The 13,968-nt window shown below is 36.4% G+C and overlaps 1 protein-coding gene across 5 annotated transcripts; it reads left to right on the top strand.

Annotated features, from left to right (window-relative positions):
- The first annotated feature begins 390 nt into the window (after nt 1-390).
- Nucleotides 391-13,529, top strand: LOC103960410 (histone-lysine N-methyltransferase ATX2). Of its 5 annotated transcripts, XR_007256623.1 has the most exons (26): nt 394-1,099; nt 1,215-1,266; nt 1,387-1,461; nt 1,595-1,814; nt 2,628-2,751; nt 2,873-2,977; nt 3,532-3,737; nt 4,603-4,695; nt 4,826-4,923; nt 6,099-6,275; nt 6,858-7,001; nt 7,229-7,276; nt 7,474-7,591; nt 7,674-7,739; nt 7,818-7,879; nt 8,102-8,158; nt 8,804-8,872; nt 9,042-9,240; nt 10,006-10,281; nt 10,639-10,700; nt 10,772-10,849; nt 11,307-11,402; nt 12,221-12,324; nt 12,401-12,548; nt 12,912-13,151; nt 13,335-13,529. XR_007256623.1 is itself a non-coding variant. In XM_009372883.3 (25 exons), the coding sequence occupies exons 1-24, from the start codon at nt 510-512 to the stop codon at nt 12,540-12,542; spliced, it is 3,261 nt and encodes a 1,086-aa protein (XP_009371158.1). In that variant the 5' UTR covers nt 394-509; the 3' UTR covers nt 12,543-12,548; nt 12,912-13,271. The 5 variants fall into 5 exon arrangements, 2 of the variants coding, with proteins under 2 accessions (XP_009371158.1, XP_009371159.1); XR_007256624.1 differs by lacking the exons at nt 12,912-13,151; nt 13,335-13,529 and adding an exon at nt 11,495-11,729 and having other exon boundaries at nt 391-1,099; nt 12,401-12,437; XR_007256625.1 differs by lacking the exons at nt 12,912-13,151; nt 13,335-13,529 and adding an exon at nt 11,524-11,729 and having other exon boundaries at nt 392-1,099; nt 12,401-12,437.
- The last annotated feature ends 439 nt before the right edge of the window (nt 13,530-13,968 follow it).

Raw genomic sequence — 13,968 nt, 5'->3', positions numbered from 1 at the left:
AAAGCATTTAATAATTAATTAAAAAAATCTGAAGATGCTGTCAAATTTGGCAACAATAGGAAGAGATGTCAATTCATGTCATACCACATCAGATTTGACTTCTCGGTTGGAAAACATTAATGATGTCTTTTGTTATTATTGTTGCTAATTTGAACAATTTAACATCTTCTTTGAAGATGCTCCATCCAGTTGTGAGGATTGGGTACACAAGATCAAATGTCCCACCCTTTTAACACGAGTTTCAGTGGTTCCATCTCTCTCTCTCTCTCATCTCTCTTACTGCAGGCGGGAAACTGATATTTGGGAACAAAACCCTCCCACCCAAAAACCGCAGACACCTGTCAGAAGGCGTCTCTCTTCTTCTTTCTTCTTTCCTTAAATCCCCAACCCTAATCCACTCGAACCCACAAATCCCCAGATTTAGAGAGAGAGAGAGTGAGAAGGAGAGATTTAGAGAGAGAAAGAGAGAGCAAAAGCGAGAAAGCTCCCCTCTTTTGCTCTCTCTCTCCATGGCATTTCCCCTCAAGCACCAAAACGACGACGCCTTAACGCCCCTCCGCTACCTATCTCTGAACCACGTCTATTCCGCCACCTCTCCTTGCGTCAGCGCCAGTGGGTCCTCCAACGTCATGTCCAAGAAGGTCAAGGCTCGCAAGCTCGACGACTTCGACGATGGCAATGGCAGTGGCGGCGATCAGAATCTACTGAAGCCCTCTCCCAAACCCTCAATTGTCAATGTCTACTCGCGCCGTGCCAAGCGGCCTCGCCATTGCTCCTCATTCTTCGATGCTTTGCTTGCCCGGAACGAGCCGGCGGAGGTGAAGATTGAGGAGGTTGAGATTGATGATGTCGATGGTGAATTCAAGAGGGTTTCGGAGACGAAGAAGAAGAGGAAGCTCGGGTTTAACGAGTTACTCAAATTGGGGGTTGATTCTAGTATTTTGTGTAGTATGGAGGGGCCTCGATTGAGGGATTCTCGCAGCAATCTGAAGCTCGATGGCAGTAAAAAAGGAGATAAATTGCGCCTCAAGAAGCGAAATTCTTCTGCTAACTGCGAGAAAATTCTTTTGGATTCGCCTTCTGTGAAGAAATGGGTCGGGTATGTGTTAGTTTAGAGTTTCAATTCTCTGTCTTTTTGTTATTTCGTAGAAAAGGTTTCAATTCTAATATGTTTGAATGATTATTGAGAAAGTGTTAATGGTTGTTTTCGACAGGTTGAGTTTCAAAGATGTGAATCCCAAAACTTTTATTGGATTACAATGCAAGGCAAGCTCTCTGTAAGCTATTTTTGACAATTGTTACAAGTTTGCTCTGTTTTGAGGATGTGAGGAGCATAGCATTGCTGTGCTTGTTGGAAATTCTGAACATTTGCTTTGTTCAGTACAGGTCTATTGGCCATTGGATGCTGATTGGTATTCGGGCCGCATTGTGGGTTATAACTCTGACACTAATAGACATCATGTATTGCTCTATCATCTTCATTCTCTCTGCTTTGTTTAATCATTTTTATGTTGTTCTGGGCGCCCGAGACAATTTGTGAAAGTTAAGGCATAAAAAGTCGTTGGAGCAATAACTTATGAATTTTGCAATGTAGATTGAATATGAAGATGCTGATGAGGAAGATTTGCTTCTATCAAGTGAGAGAATCAAGTTTTATATCTCTCGAGAAGAAATGGAAAGTTTGAATTTGAGTTGCAGTCCCAAGAGTACAAATAGTGATGTCTATGATTATAATGAGATGGTTGTGTTGGCTGCGAGTTTGGATGACTGCCAAGAACTAGAGCCTGGGGATATTATATGGGCCAAGCTTACTGGTGTGTGATTAATCTACTGTTTTGATTTTGCTTTTACTTGTTATTATATTTCGTATGACTTTTGAGTGAGAGGAGGGTCACATATGATAACAAATAACAAGGTAATCCATTTGTATTGGAAAAAACAAATTGTTTCTTGGGCCTTTCAGGCGCCTACACAAACCAGATGGTTTTTGTCCTAGATGATTCAGAGGCTCCTCCGTAGAAACTAGATACCAGTTTTATGTTAAGAGTATATTGACCCAACTGAACATGTTTTTCTGTTTGGTTATGGTTTAGGAGCAGTAGTAGGGCTCTGATTGTGTTAGGCGGCCTGAGTGGCTCCTTTCCTTCTGCTATGTTAACCACTGTAGATATTGATGTTAATTATCGCTGCGGTTTCTTGATATGATATTTTTTTCGTGGACAAGAACACAAACTTTTATTGAAAAGAAAGAAGGGAAAGAGTCAACGGTGTTCATCAAAATCAAAATCAGAATCATGAAATATATATCATATCACATTGAACTCAAAACTAGATCGGAATTGTTAATAGTGATGTGTCCAAATATCTGCAGAATCTAATTTCTCTTGCTTTGTTTTTAATTGAAAGTGTAAAACTATGGCAGTTTGATCATTTCATCTTCCCTGACTGTTGTCCGACTATATGAGGATTTATTAGGTTTCATGAATCATAGATATAAATATTCAGTTACTTGTGTTGTGAGTTTCTTCCACCATTATACATCTGTTTTTTATTCATTGGAGTTTGCACCAACTGGTGATTTCAGTTATTGGATTTCACTCAAACTTCTTTCAACTGCTGTAGTGCAGGTTATGCTATGTGGCCAGCGATTGTTGTGGATGAATCCCTTATTGGTGATCGTAAAGGCTTAAGCAAAACTTTGGGAGGAATATCAGTTCCAGTGCAGTTTTTTGGTACCCATGACTTTGCAAGGTTTGGGATCCTTTGACATCTATGGAACTTTTATGTATATTTTGTGCACTTAATTACATATTATACCTGAAATTTCCATTTTATTTTAAATGACATCGTTTTCCTGTTGTTATTTATACAGGATTAAAGTGAAACAAGCAATCTCATTTCTCAAAGGGCTTCTTTCTTCATTCCATTTAAAGTGCAAGAAGCCTGGATTCATCAAAAGCTTGGAAGAAGCAAAAATGTAATCTTTTATAGTTTTTTACAAGACCTTTTCATTTATGAGTTTATTCATGGTGCTAAACTCATGAATTTAAAATCCATGCATTTGTTCTCATTTGTTAATATAACCTGTTGCATCATAATGTATTTTTTTAACATGGCATTGCATCTTTCACAAATCGGGCATTTTGAGATTATTGTAGTTCTGACCCTAACTCTGCATGCTCTGAATATGTTGTGCAAGTATATAATGACCTAATACGCTAAGAGGCAAGTTTTGATGAGACAATGTGTGCATTCACTTTAATTAATATTCATGCGCAAAACTATTATGTCTTTGAGACATTATCAAGGAGGCTATGTGAATCCATCACCCTACGTGGCTTTAATTGGTAATGACTGCATTGTGGTTTTTTCTTATTCTTCTGTAATTCCTTTTGTTTGTAGTTTGTACCCATTCAAATTTTACTGATCATTTATAAGATACAGGCTCTAACCTGATTAAATTTGTTTCTCAGTGCAATATGAAGACCTTTTTTATTATAGCATAACTGGGTAATCTTTTGTTTTCATCAGGTATCTCAATGAACAAAAGCTTCCAAGAACAATGCGAAGGCTGCAAAATGGAATTAACATTGATGAATGTGAAAGCATAAGTGGAGAGGATGAAGTGAGTGCAGATTCCGGTGAGGGATGTTTTGATGATGCAGGGATTCCAAGGACACTGGATTACCTTGGAACTTCTCCCTTTGTGATCGGAGATTTACAGATTATAAACCTAGGTAATTCTTTATACTCTTGTAGACATTATATAATATAAGCTGGATGGTTCCCATGCGTTGTCCAAATTTTGATGTTATAATTGTTGGAAGACATTTTCATTCTTCAAAGCTAGATTTTTCTGAATCCCAACTGTGTGAGGAAACACCACTAGTCTTGTAGCCAAAGTTGTACCTCCCCCCATCAAAGGGAGGGTATTGGGTTCAATCCATGCGGCGGGGGGGTTGGGAGAGGGAATGTTATTTCTATTTTGTAGACCACACGTTTTGAGAAAAAGAATGTATGAGAAAAGGATGCCGGGTGCTGATTGCCAGCATTTTTTTTATTTAATGTTTTTAGTATTTAATTGATTTAGAGATATTCTGCCAAGAAATATGGATTAAATTCAATAGTTTCTATACAATTATTCTTTAACATCTGGTAGTTTATAGAAATTGTTCAATAAATGGTACTTCATTAATTATTGACCTCTGAAGTTGTGCTTAAACGACAATTATAGAGAATAGGAGTGTTTCAAGGTTGTTTCCATTGAGGAGCTGGGTTGTTTATATGGTAGAATTTGATTTTAGTCTTCTTTGTGGGCATCTACTGCATCAAAGTCCAGAGAGTTATCTTTTTCTGTTATTTGTTTTGTTTAAAGAGCAGGTGTTCTGTAATATGCAGTCTTCTCTGTAGTCTTATTTTTTTCATTAGTTTAAGGCTGATACTTTAAATTTAGTATTTTCCGTTGTGGACTCCACTTTTCTTGTACCTTCTGTATTTTAATAAGTGCCTGTTTTCTATACATACATATATAAGAAACAAAGTATATCCAGTTGGTTCTTGAGACTTTCATCCTACTCAGCGCCATATGGAAATTTCTTGCAGGAAAGATTGTCAGGGACTCAGAATGTTTTCAGGATGAGAAGTACATTTGGCCTGAAGGCTATACTGCCTTGAGGAAGTTTACTTCAATTACAGGTGGAATTCTCTCTTTTTTATAGACAGGTTTTTCATAATAAAGTTATTTTTATTTATTAGGTTAATGCCATCTTTATTGCAATGATATTAGTATTGTAATGATCTTGCTTCTGATAAATATTTGGATCAGATCCGAGTGTACTTGCCTTATATAAGATGGAGGTGCTGAGAGATACCGAATCAAATATTCGACCTCTGTTCAAAGTGTCATTAGATACAGGAGAGCAGGTTAGGCTTTCTCCAGTTTCAGTTTTGAGTACATTTGAAAGTATGTGATTGTCTCTTGAACTTCCTCACCAGTTTATCAGTTTGTATAGTATGTGATTGTCTCTTTAACTTCCTTCATCCAGTTTATCAGTTTGTGCCTCAATAATATACTTCTATTCTTGTTGACTCATATGTTATTCATCACTTATGATATCTCAGATGTCTGAGTAATACTCGAGTGCTTATAATATGCGTATATTTATCAGTCCTGATCATGCCATCTGGTAAATCCCATTTTAGCAGAGAGATTTTTAGGTAGTATTTGGGATTGGAACTTGGCACCCATAGATTAACACTGTTGCCTTGAAGAATTGTCAATTTTGCTTTTCTTTCTCCTCCTTACTTTCTTATAGGCCTAGCTCAGAGTAATAACTTTCCTGACTAGCTTGATGACTCTGAATTCGAAAGTGTTGCTTCTTACCTTGTTGTCTTCCAAAAGGGTGCAGTTCCTGGATCACTCTGATACTTAATCTTGGATCTTACATTTATCAAAATCTAAAATCAATATAGGTGGTTAGTTTCATCTGTTGTTTGGGAAGTGAATAACCAGTTTTCCTCTATTGTTTTATGTTTATGTGGATCTTGTCCGTGTACTTCTTTTCCAGATGTATTAATGTGTATAGCTTCACCACCTGTTAAGCTGTACTTATACCTCTTACCTGTTAAGCTGTACTTATACCTCTTACTTCCACGGTGGTTTTCTTGCTAATAATCTTCTTGAATTATATAGTAAATGGACTTGTATATTCTCCTCCGTTTTAATCCTAATGTATATAAACATGTTAGGCATCTGATTAAAGGTTTAGTAACTTATCATTGCTTAGTTTAAACTTTAAATCCCTTAAATGGTCTACAATTACAATCCAGAAAACATATCTATTTACAGTCCAGAATACGTATCTATTGTGTTATTTTCACTAATTTTAATAGCGATGACAGCTGTGTGTGCTCTCTTTATAATTATGATGCACTGCCTAGGCAGTACACAATAAAAGGTCGTATTGTCTTGTTATATGTTTCATCTTCTATTTGTGATTCCTTTATTGAGTACAGGAGTATGATGCACAAAAAAGTATCTGGAATGAATATCTGCGGATGTTCTGTTATTCATTTTCCTTTCTGCTCATCTCTTCTAGTTCAAGGGATCTACACCATCAGGTTGCTGGAATAAAATATACAAAAGGATAAGGAAAGCACAAAACAATTCATTTGGTGGTTCTAATGCTAATGCTGAAGGCAGATTAGAAAGGACCTATAAATCTGGTTCTCATATGTTTGGTTTCTCTATACCGGAAGTTGCTAAACGTATTCAGGTACCTAAGCTGAGTTGTGCATTAGCACTATTTAAATTTCTTCTGCCGTTAATGTATTTATGAATAAAATGTGATCCTTTTTTTTTCTTGGGCTTTGATGCCAAGTTTTATTTATTTGTTCTGTCAAGTAGTATTTATTTATTTTTGTAATAACGATTGTTATAACTTGTAACTTAAGCATGTTCAACTGTTTTGTACTGCACCTCTCTAATGAATAGAATCAAATTAAGGAATTGGGAATCAGGCCGAACTACTGTACTCTTGGGTTGGATATAGAATAAATGCCATATCAACCACGAAGATATAATATAAATGTAAATGCATATGTTTGTTTGTATATATGTATATGTGCAGTGCACACACATATGCTTATTCTTTATTATTTAATTTTGACGATACACTTCTCTGTTGAATATATGGAATCTTTTCTGTTGCTTAGTTAATGGTTCTTGACTAATATTTGTTTTGGTGACATGTTGTAAATTGTTGAAGCCCATTCCATTTTGAGATGCTACACAAATTTTTGCTTCTGCCCGTATTCCTTGATTTCTAGCCTAATATAAATATCTGGGGTATTGGCAGAGGTTATCAAAATCCAGGCTTTCTTCAAAATTACCCAAGTGCAAGTTAGCCTCTAGGAGATATCGAGATGCTCCTGTTGGTTACAGACCTGTTCGTGTGGACTGGAAGGACCTTGATAAATGCAGTGTTTGCCACATGGATGAGGTGGACACTGAAGCATTTCCCCATATCAGTGACATTCTTTTCTTCTGCATAATAGTTGTCTGTTGGTTTTCTGTATTTATTTCATCTTGTTTCTTTACTTTAAAAGGTCTACTATATATATATTACTTTTTTCTTTCATTTCTGCAAGTTGCAGTGTTTTATTTATTAAGTGGGAGTTTGTTTAAACTTTTTTCCCTATTGGTTTGCTAAGCGGTGTTTGTTCATAGGAGTACGAAAACAACCTGTTCCTGCAGTGTGACAAATGCAGAATGATGGTAAGGGTCTTTTCTGATATTGGGGATGACATTACTGCTAATGGTGGTTAAACTACTAAATTCAAGATAGATTTTGTCGTATTTGGTTTAGTCAACCAAGTTTCTTTTTCAAGGCTATTTGGAATGCTTTGTTCTCCACTTTGTCGTGTGTGTTTCCTGGTTGGTTCCTTGTTTAATCAGTAGTAATGTTTTCGTAGGTCCATGCAAGATGCTATGGAGAATTGGAACCTGTTGGTGGGGTACTATGGTTATGCAACTTATGTCGGCCTGGGGCACCTGAACCTCCACCCCCTTGCTACCTTTGTCCTGTAATAGGTGCTTATAATTCAATTAATCTTTGACCTTTGTAACGCCATGGATTTCAGATCATTAAATTATTGAACTGATTTTCCTCCAGGGGGTGCAATGAAGCCTACAACTGATGGGTGCTGGGCTCATCTGGCTTGTGCCATATGGATACCAGGTTCATGAAAATACAGTTTCCTTTTTTGGTCATTGAATATTTATTTATTTTTCTGTTAATGCTTTGAAAATGTATCAGAAACCTGCCTATCTGATGTTAAGAGAATGGAGCCAATTGATGGGCTTAGTAGAATCAACAAGGTATTTCCTTGTTCACTTGTATGTTTCCACACCATATGGCCGCCTTCTTTTGTTCGCACCACTCCCCTTTGTCTTTGACATGTGTCACCTTTTGTATGTTTATCTTGTGAGGATTTGTGTGTTGCAGTGGTCTCATATACTTTTGATCATTTCGGATCGAAATGGCTAAAAACCTTACTGTCAAGGTTTTCCCGCTTCCACTAATCTTCTGTTTTGTGACAGGACCGTTGGAAGCTATTATGTAGTATCTGTGGGGTTTCATATGGAGCCTGCATTCAGGTAAGTTCATTTATATTCCAATAACAGCCAACGGCTTGTCAATTTGTTGAATTTTTAACATGTATCGTGATGTCAAACTGGCTGAATATTTTGTTGCAACTTGTGGGGAAGAGGTTTTGTTGAATGTTTTCTCGTCTGTTTAAAAACTCACAGAATGAATGATTCATATTGAGGGTTTTCTAGAATGTTTTACTTGTATGATTGTTATCAATCTTTTTTGTTTATTGCATTTTTGAAGAAAAAAGGGTACCCGATCCAAGTAGAATAATTAACATAATAAATGTTCCAGAATCTTTTACTCTTATGCTATAATGCTGGTTACCAATCTTCTTTATTTGGTGTTACATTTCTTGAAAAAAATGTTTAACGTGTCTTAAAGAAAAATATACTTTTAATCCATCTTAGAATATCATGTGAAAAACTTTAAATTTGTATTCTTTTTGCCCCGTACATGATTGTTGTATCTATGTAGAAATTGGTTGGTTTTCATATGTTCTTTACTTATTTTCATATGATATAATCTATTTATATATAAATAATATCCATCTTTGTATCTTCCCTGATTTTTTTTTCTTTCTTAACTGTATAAATGTTGTTGGTCAAAATTCATTGATAATAACCTGTCTGATTTTTTGCCCCTTCCAGTGTTCAAACCATACGTGTTGTGTGGCATATCACCCACTTTGTGCACGGGCTGCTGGTCTATGTGTTGAGGTAGTTGATTTTTTTTCATTTTACTTGCATCATTGGTTTTATGTTACTCTCTATTTTTTTTCAATAATTTGCTGGATGCATTGCTGAATGATTTTGATAGATTTTTTGCCCGAGGTAGTTCTTAATTATTTGCTATTTGTTTTTGTATTCTATATTTATTACTACGAAGCTTGAGGATGAGGACAGACTACATCTACTATCCGTAGATGATGATGAAGTAGAGCAGTGCATTCGTCTTCTTTCCTTCTGCAAGAAGCATAGGCAGCCAACAAATGACCGTTCAGCTGCTGATAACCGTATTAGCCGAACGGTGCGCCGATGCTCAGAATACATTCCACCGTCCAATCCATCTGGTTGTGCTCGGACTGGTAAGTAAATGCATAATCAGTCTACTTTAGAGTAGAGTTTACTTAAGAGTGAAATTTTATAATCCTGCTGCAAATTACCTCACAAGTTTGTTTACATCTCTACGGCGCTTTTGGTACACTTGACAGATATGATGTTATAAATCATAATGTCTCTCCACTTATTTTTGCATGCTTTGCTTATGTACTGGTTCCAGTCCCCCATATAATAGGAAGATTTGTCTTTCTTGAAGTATTCGTAGTTTTTGCACAGGTGGTCATTGCAATATTGCATCCTTTTAAGGAAAATTGTACTATGAAGCCATGAATATTTGAGGTTGCCAGCCTCCATTTACTGAGAGTCAAAGTTGATTATGAGTTATACTGCTTGTTTGTCTTCTGCAACATGTTCCAAACTTACTAGGTTTGACACCCTGAACTTGACTCCATCTTCAGTATAACTTTCTACATCTCCTACCATCCCTCATTATCTCACTCTCATTTACTCTTTTGGTCTTTCCTGCCATCATCACTTTACTTCTTTTTTGGGATCATACTAAAAGATGGTTCAACGCTTTATGGGGTAGATACTTAATTCCAAACAATCAAGTGCATGTTTATCTTTTCTGTTTAATTAATGAGATTCGGTAGAGTTTGTGATCTTATTTTATGAATGCTTGTATGGTGTATTTTTACTATGAATCATTGATATAGATATTAGACACTCAGTTAGTTGAATTTATTATTTTGAAATTCATTAGTTTTGTGCTCCTTTCAACCCTTGGGCAGAGCCATACAACTATTTTTGTAGAAGAGGGAGAAAAGAACCTGAAGCCATAGCTGCTGCATCCTTAAAGCGTTTGTTTGTCGAAAACCAGCCTTACTTAGTTGGTGGGTACAGCCAACACCAACTGTCAAGTAATTCACAGCCTCCAAATGGCTCTAAGTTCTGCTCTAGCCTTCAGAGGCTGAAAGCCTCCCAGCTTGATGCTCCTAATGACATACTGTCTATGGCTGAGAAGTATAAATACATGAGGGACACCTTTCGAAAAAGACTAGCATTTGGTAAGATATAGTTTTCTTACTCATATGGTTACCTGAATTTCCTTGAAACATTTAAGAATGTTGTATGTAAATCTAGCTTCTCCTATTTGTGTTCAGTTTGGTTATCTTCACCAATCTCCTATCTGGTTCTTTTACTTTCTATTTAATTTTTGTAACAATATTGTGTTTCTTCTTTGAAGCTAGCAGTGTATGCTGGTATCCCAGAGTTTTATTAGTTCTTCCAGTAGTTTTCATATCATAGATGTTTTGCATGACCTTGGTTGTGTAGTTCGGTCACGTCATTCAGTGTTATATTTTACTCTTACTGTTGTTCTTCTGAGTTTTGTCTTTTGGAACTTCCTTTTCTTTTAACTGCAGGAAAATCGGGAATTCATGGTTTTGGTATCTTTGCAAAACACCCACATCGAGCAGGGGACATGGTAAACTAATGTTCTTAAGTAAATTTTGACTTGTAAAAGATTACTTTGAAGACTGATCATATCTCTTGTAGGTGATTGAGTACACGGGTGAACTTGTTAGACCTCCTGTAGCTGACAGGAGGGAGCATTTCATATATAATTCATTGGTGGTAAGTTAGGCTTTGTTATTCTTGCATGCATTTTATGTTGCCGGACAAATCACGTCAGAAGTAGGTATCAAAATTGTTCATGGATAACGAATTAGCTAGATGGAAATCGATGTTGCTATCTTCCCTTGATCTTGTTGGTCTTTAAGTGTAAACTATTAAAAGTGTCAAAAGCAATGTGAGCCGTAGATGCAAGCCCTAGCTGTATTAATAGATTTATACTTTATTCAATTCTATTCACATGGATAAGCTTGGCTATAGTTGCATACATCCTATCCTAAATTTTAGTTCACTAATCATGCGCTTAGGCATCTATTATTTTAGATTTCATCATGCTCATCTATTATTAGTTCTGTATACATCATATGTATCTCCATTTTAGAAACTTGTACATTTGTTGATGCTTGCGTATGAAATGAGAAAGAAATGGCTCTCTAAAGCTTTACCTTTTTGCATGCAGGGGGCTGGGACTTATATGTTCCGGATTGATGATGAACGAGTCATTGATGCCACAAGAGCTGGAAGCATTGCACACCTTATTAATCACTCTTGTGAAGTGCGTATTATCTGACTCTTGACTGCTTATTTAATTTTAATTTTGTGAAGTATCTATCATCTTGAATTGTCTTTGTACTGAACATAATCCAGAAGAAACTGAACTTCTCAAGGATGTGCAGAATCAAACTCTCCCATAAATACATGCCCACCACCCGCAGCAAAATCTCCTATGCTCCATTTAAGAACTCAAATTAAATATTGCCAGCACGGCACATCAACCAAGCACCAAGTCTCTTTTTCTCCCTCTAGAAACTTAGGGCATGCTTACTTATTTGGAATGGCATACCTAAGTTCAACAGGGGACCCACTTTTTCATTCATGATGAGTAAGCATCCCTTTGCGCTTCTCATAAAGTAATGCATCACAAGATTCTGGGAGTCATAATGTAGATTGACTTGATATCGTTTTCATTGAAGCAACAAGCTAAATGAATTAATAAGAAACGAGTTAATGAATGAATTATGGGAGAATGATGCCTCTGTTTAATAAGAAACGAGTTAATGAATGAATTAACTGATTAGAAGTTTTCTTATTCCTATCGATTTTTCCGAAACAAAGATTCATTGAGAAGAGAGCAAAGTGTTTGTTCTCAAGTAATATGGTAGTCGTAGAGGCTTCTAATTTTGTGTTCCTTTTTAACATTTTACACAGGTTTTTATTGGCATTTTTTAGATATGGTTGAAATCATATAATATATATTTTTAATATTGCGCATGCTTTTGTGATTACTGAATTTGTATTGAATGGCTTCTGCACGAGCTTTTTATTTGTTTATTTAACTTTATACTTGCTGACGTTTACCTTTCTGGTGTGCAGCCAAATTGCTACTCAAGAGTCATAAGTGTTAATAACGATGAGCATATAATTATATTTGCAAAGAGAGACATTAAACGATGGGAAGAACTTACATATGATTATAGGTTATCCTCAATTCTGGCTGTATGCAATTTTTCCTTTTTATTCATTTCAGGTGCTAATTTCTTCTTAATATCGCAGATTCTTTTCAATAGATGAACAGCTAGCATGTTATTGTGGTTTCCCAAGATGTCGGGGGGTGGTTAATGATGTTGAATCCGAAGAGCGAGCAACCAAGCTTTGTGCCCCTCGCAGCGAGTTAATAGATTGGAGTGGTGAATGATAAAAGGTAGGTGAACAGTAGCGCACTTTCTAAAATATTACTCCAAGATATATGTAAGCTGAAGATTTTCAGTGAGATATATAAATAGACGTTTTACCTTGAAAGTTGATGTTTGTTAGTAACCAACGCGTTGCATCTGCAATGCCCCAAAACCTACCTCCTTTCCCCCAATATTAATATTTTGGTATCTGCTCTGTATTTTTTTTTTCAGTGTCGTCTCACACTTCTGCCTCTAAGTCGCTGTGCTCATTTTTCTCTTCGCTGTCAATATCACATGACTAATTTGGTGTTCTTTGTCAATGTCCCATGCCGTTTGCATTGATAACGTTTTCCTTGTGCTGATTGTACCCTCCGTTTTTGTTTGTGCAGAAATGTCTTGTTGTAAAATATGTTCATTCAAGATCCCGCGACGGATTTCTCCCAACAATCTGCTTTAACTGTCTATTCTCTCAAGGCAGATGGAGTCCCCGGTTCTCTTGTTTTTACATGACAAAAAAAAAAAAAAAAACTAGCGATTCTGCAATTTTTTTTTTTAATTTTCTCGGAAGCTGATCCTCTTCTTGGTTCGGAGATGTAAATTTGAAGATGTCATCGAGATCCATAGCAAAGGTCAGTTTTACTTGGTTAATTGTAATTGTTCATTAAAGTACATCAAACTTTGTGGAAAATAAGTAGAGACTTTATGAATGGAAGGTAATTTGGTGGGTATAATCTCACCTTGGTTTCCAAGTTTTTGATGATTCCCTTCCTGTTTAGCTGCCTTACCGGCATTTTCTTTGCATAAATCTGCAGGGTTCCATCTAAAGAGATTGTTGGTCTTTTTCGCTAATTGAATTTTTGTATATCGGCTCGTTTGAGATTGCTTTTGTAAGAAACGCCAATATACACTCGTAAGAGCTTTTATTCGAAACAACTCGCAGGTGCTTTCGGAACATTTGCTAGATTAATGAAAACATTCCCGAAAAATTCGCTCGATTATTGCAAACATCTCAGGAAAGTTCTTTCTCAACTGTTCGTTCTTGATAAATTCAAGAATTGCATCTGAGTATGAAAGACATTGTCCACGACTGTCGTTGTTCTTATTACGTTGTTTGTGAAAGCTAATGGAATAGGACCGAAATCTTAATCTATCGTTGCCCCATTCTAAAGTGTCGAATGATGCCACAATGACAAACACCACATGCCATGTACTACGGAAAACTCCATAGATGCTTGGCTAGGACACAAAATCCGTATAAATGTTATGATCTCTTGCTCATTACGGTTAAAGAGGGAGTCCAACCATCAACCGTCACGTTATGTGGAGAATCTTCCATTATGGTCACTTTTGCCTCAAGTCTAGAATTAAGGCGAAAATAACTCTCACTTTACATAATAATTACCATAGCTAGAGCCCAGATGTCGATTGTTGGGGAGGGGGGAATTA

The sequence above is a fragment of a genome, unplaced genomic scaffold, assembly GCF_019419815.1.
Source record: "Pyrus x bretschneideri cultivar Hongxiangsu unplaced genomic scaffold, Pyrus_bretschneideri_v1 Contig14, whole genome shotgun sequence".
Lineage (NCBI taxonomy): Eukaryota > Viridiplantae > Streptophyta > Magnoliopsida > Rosales > Rosaceae > Pyrus > Pyrus x bretschneideri.
This window is presented reverse-complemented; position numbering and strand designations above follow the sequence as displayed.

Excerpts from the sequence above, each read along its gene's own strand:
- LOC103960410 (XM_009372883.3), top strand. The coding sequence starts at position 510 with ATGGCATTTCCCCTCAAGCACCAAAACGACGACGCCTTAACGCCCCTC. Across the intron at positions 2,752-2,872 it reads GGTACCCATGACTTTGCAAG|GATTAAAGTGAAACAAGCAA; the intron begins GTTTGGGATCCT and ends TTATTTATACAG. Across the intron at positions 7,740-7,817 it reads TTGTGCCATATGGATACCAG|AAACCTGCCTATCTGATGTT; the intron begins GTTCATGAAAAT and ends AAAATGTATCAG.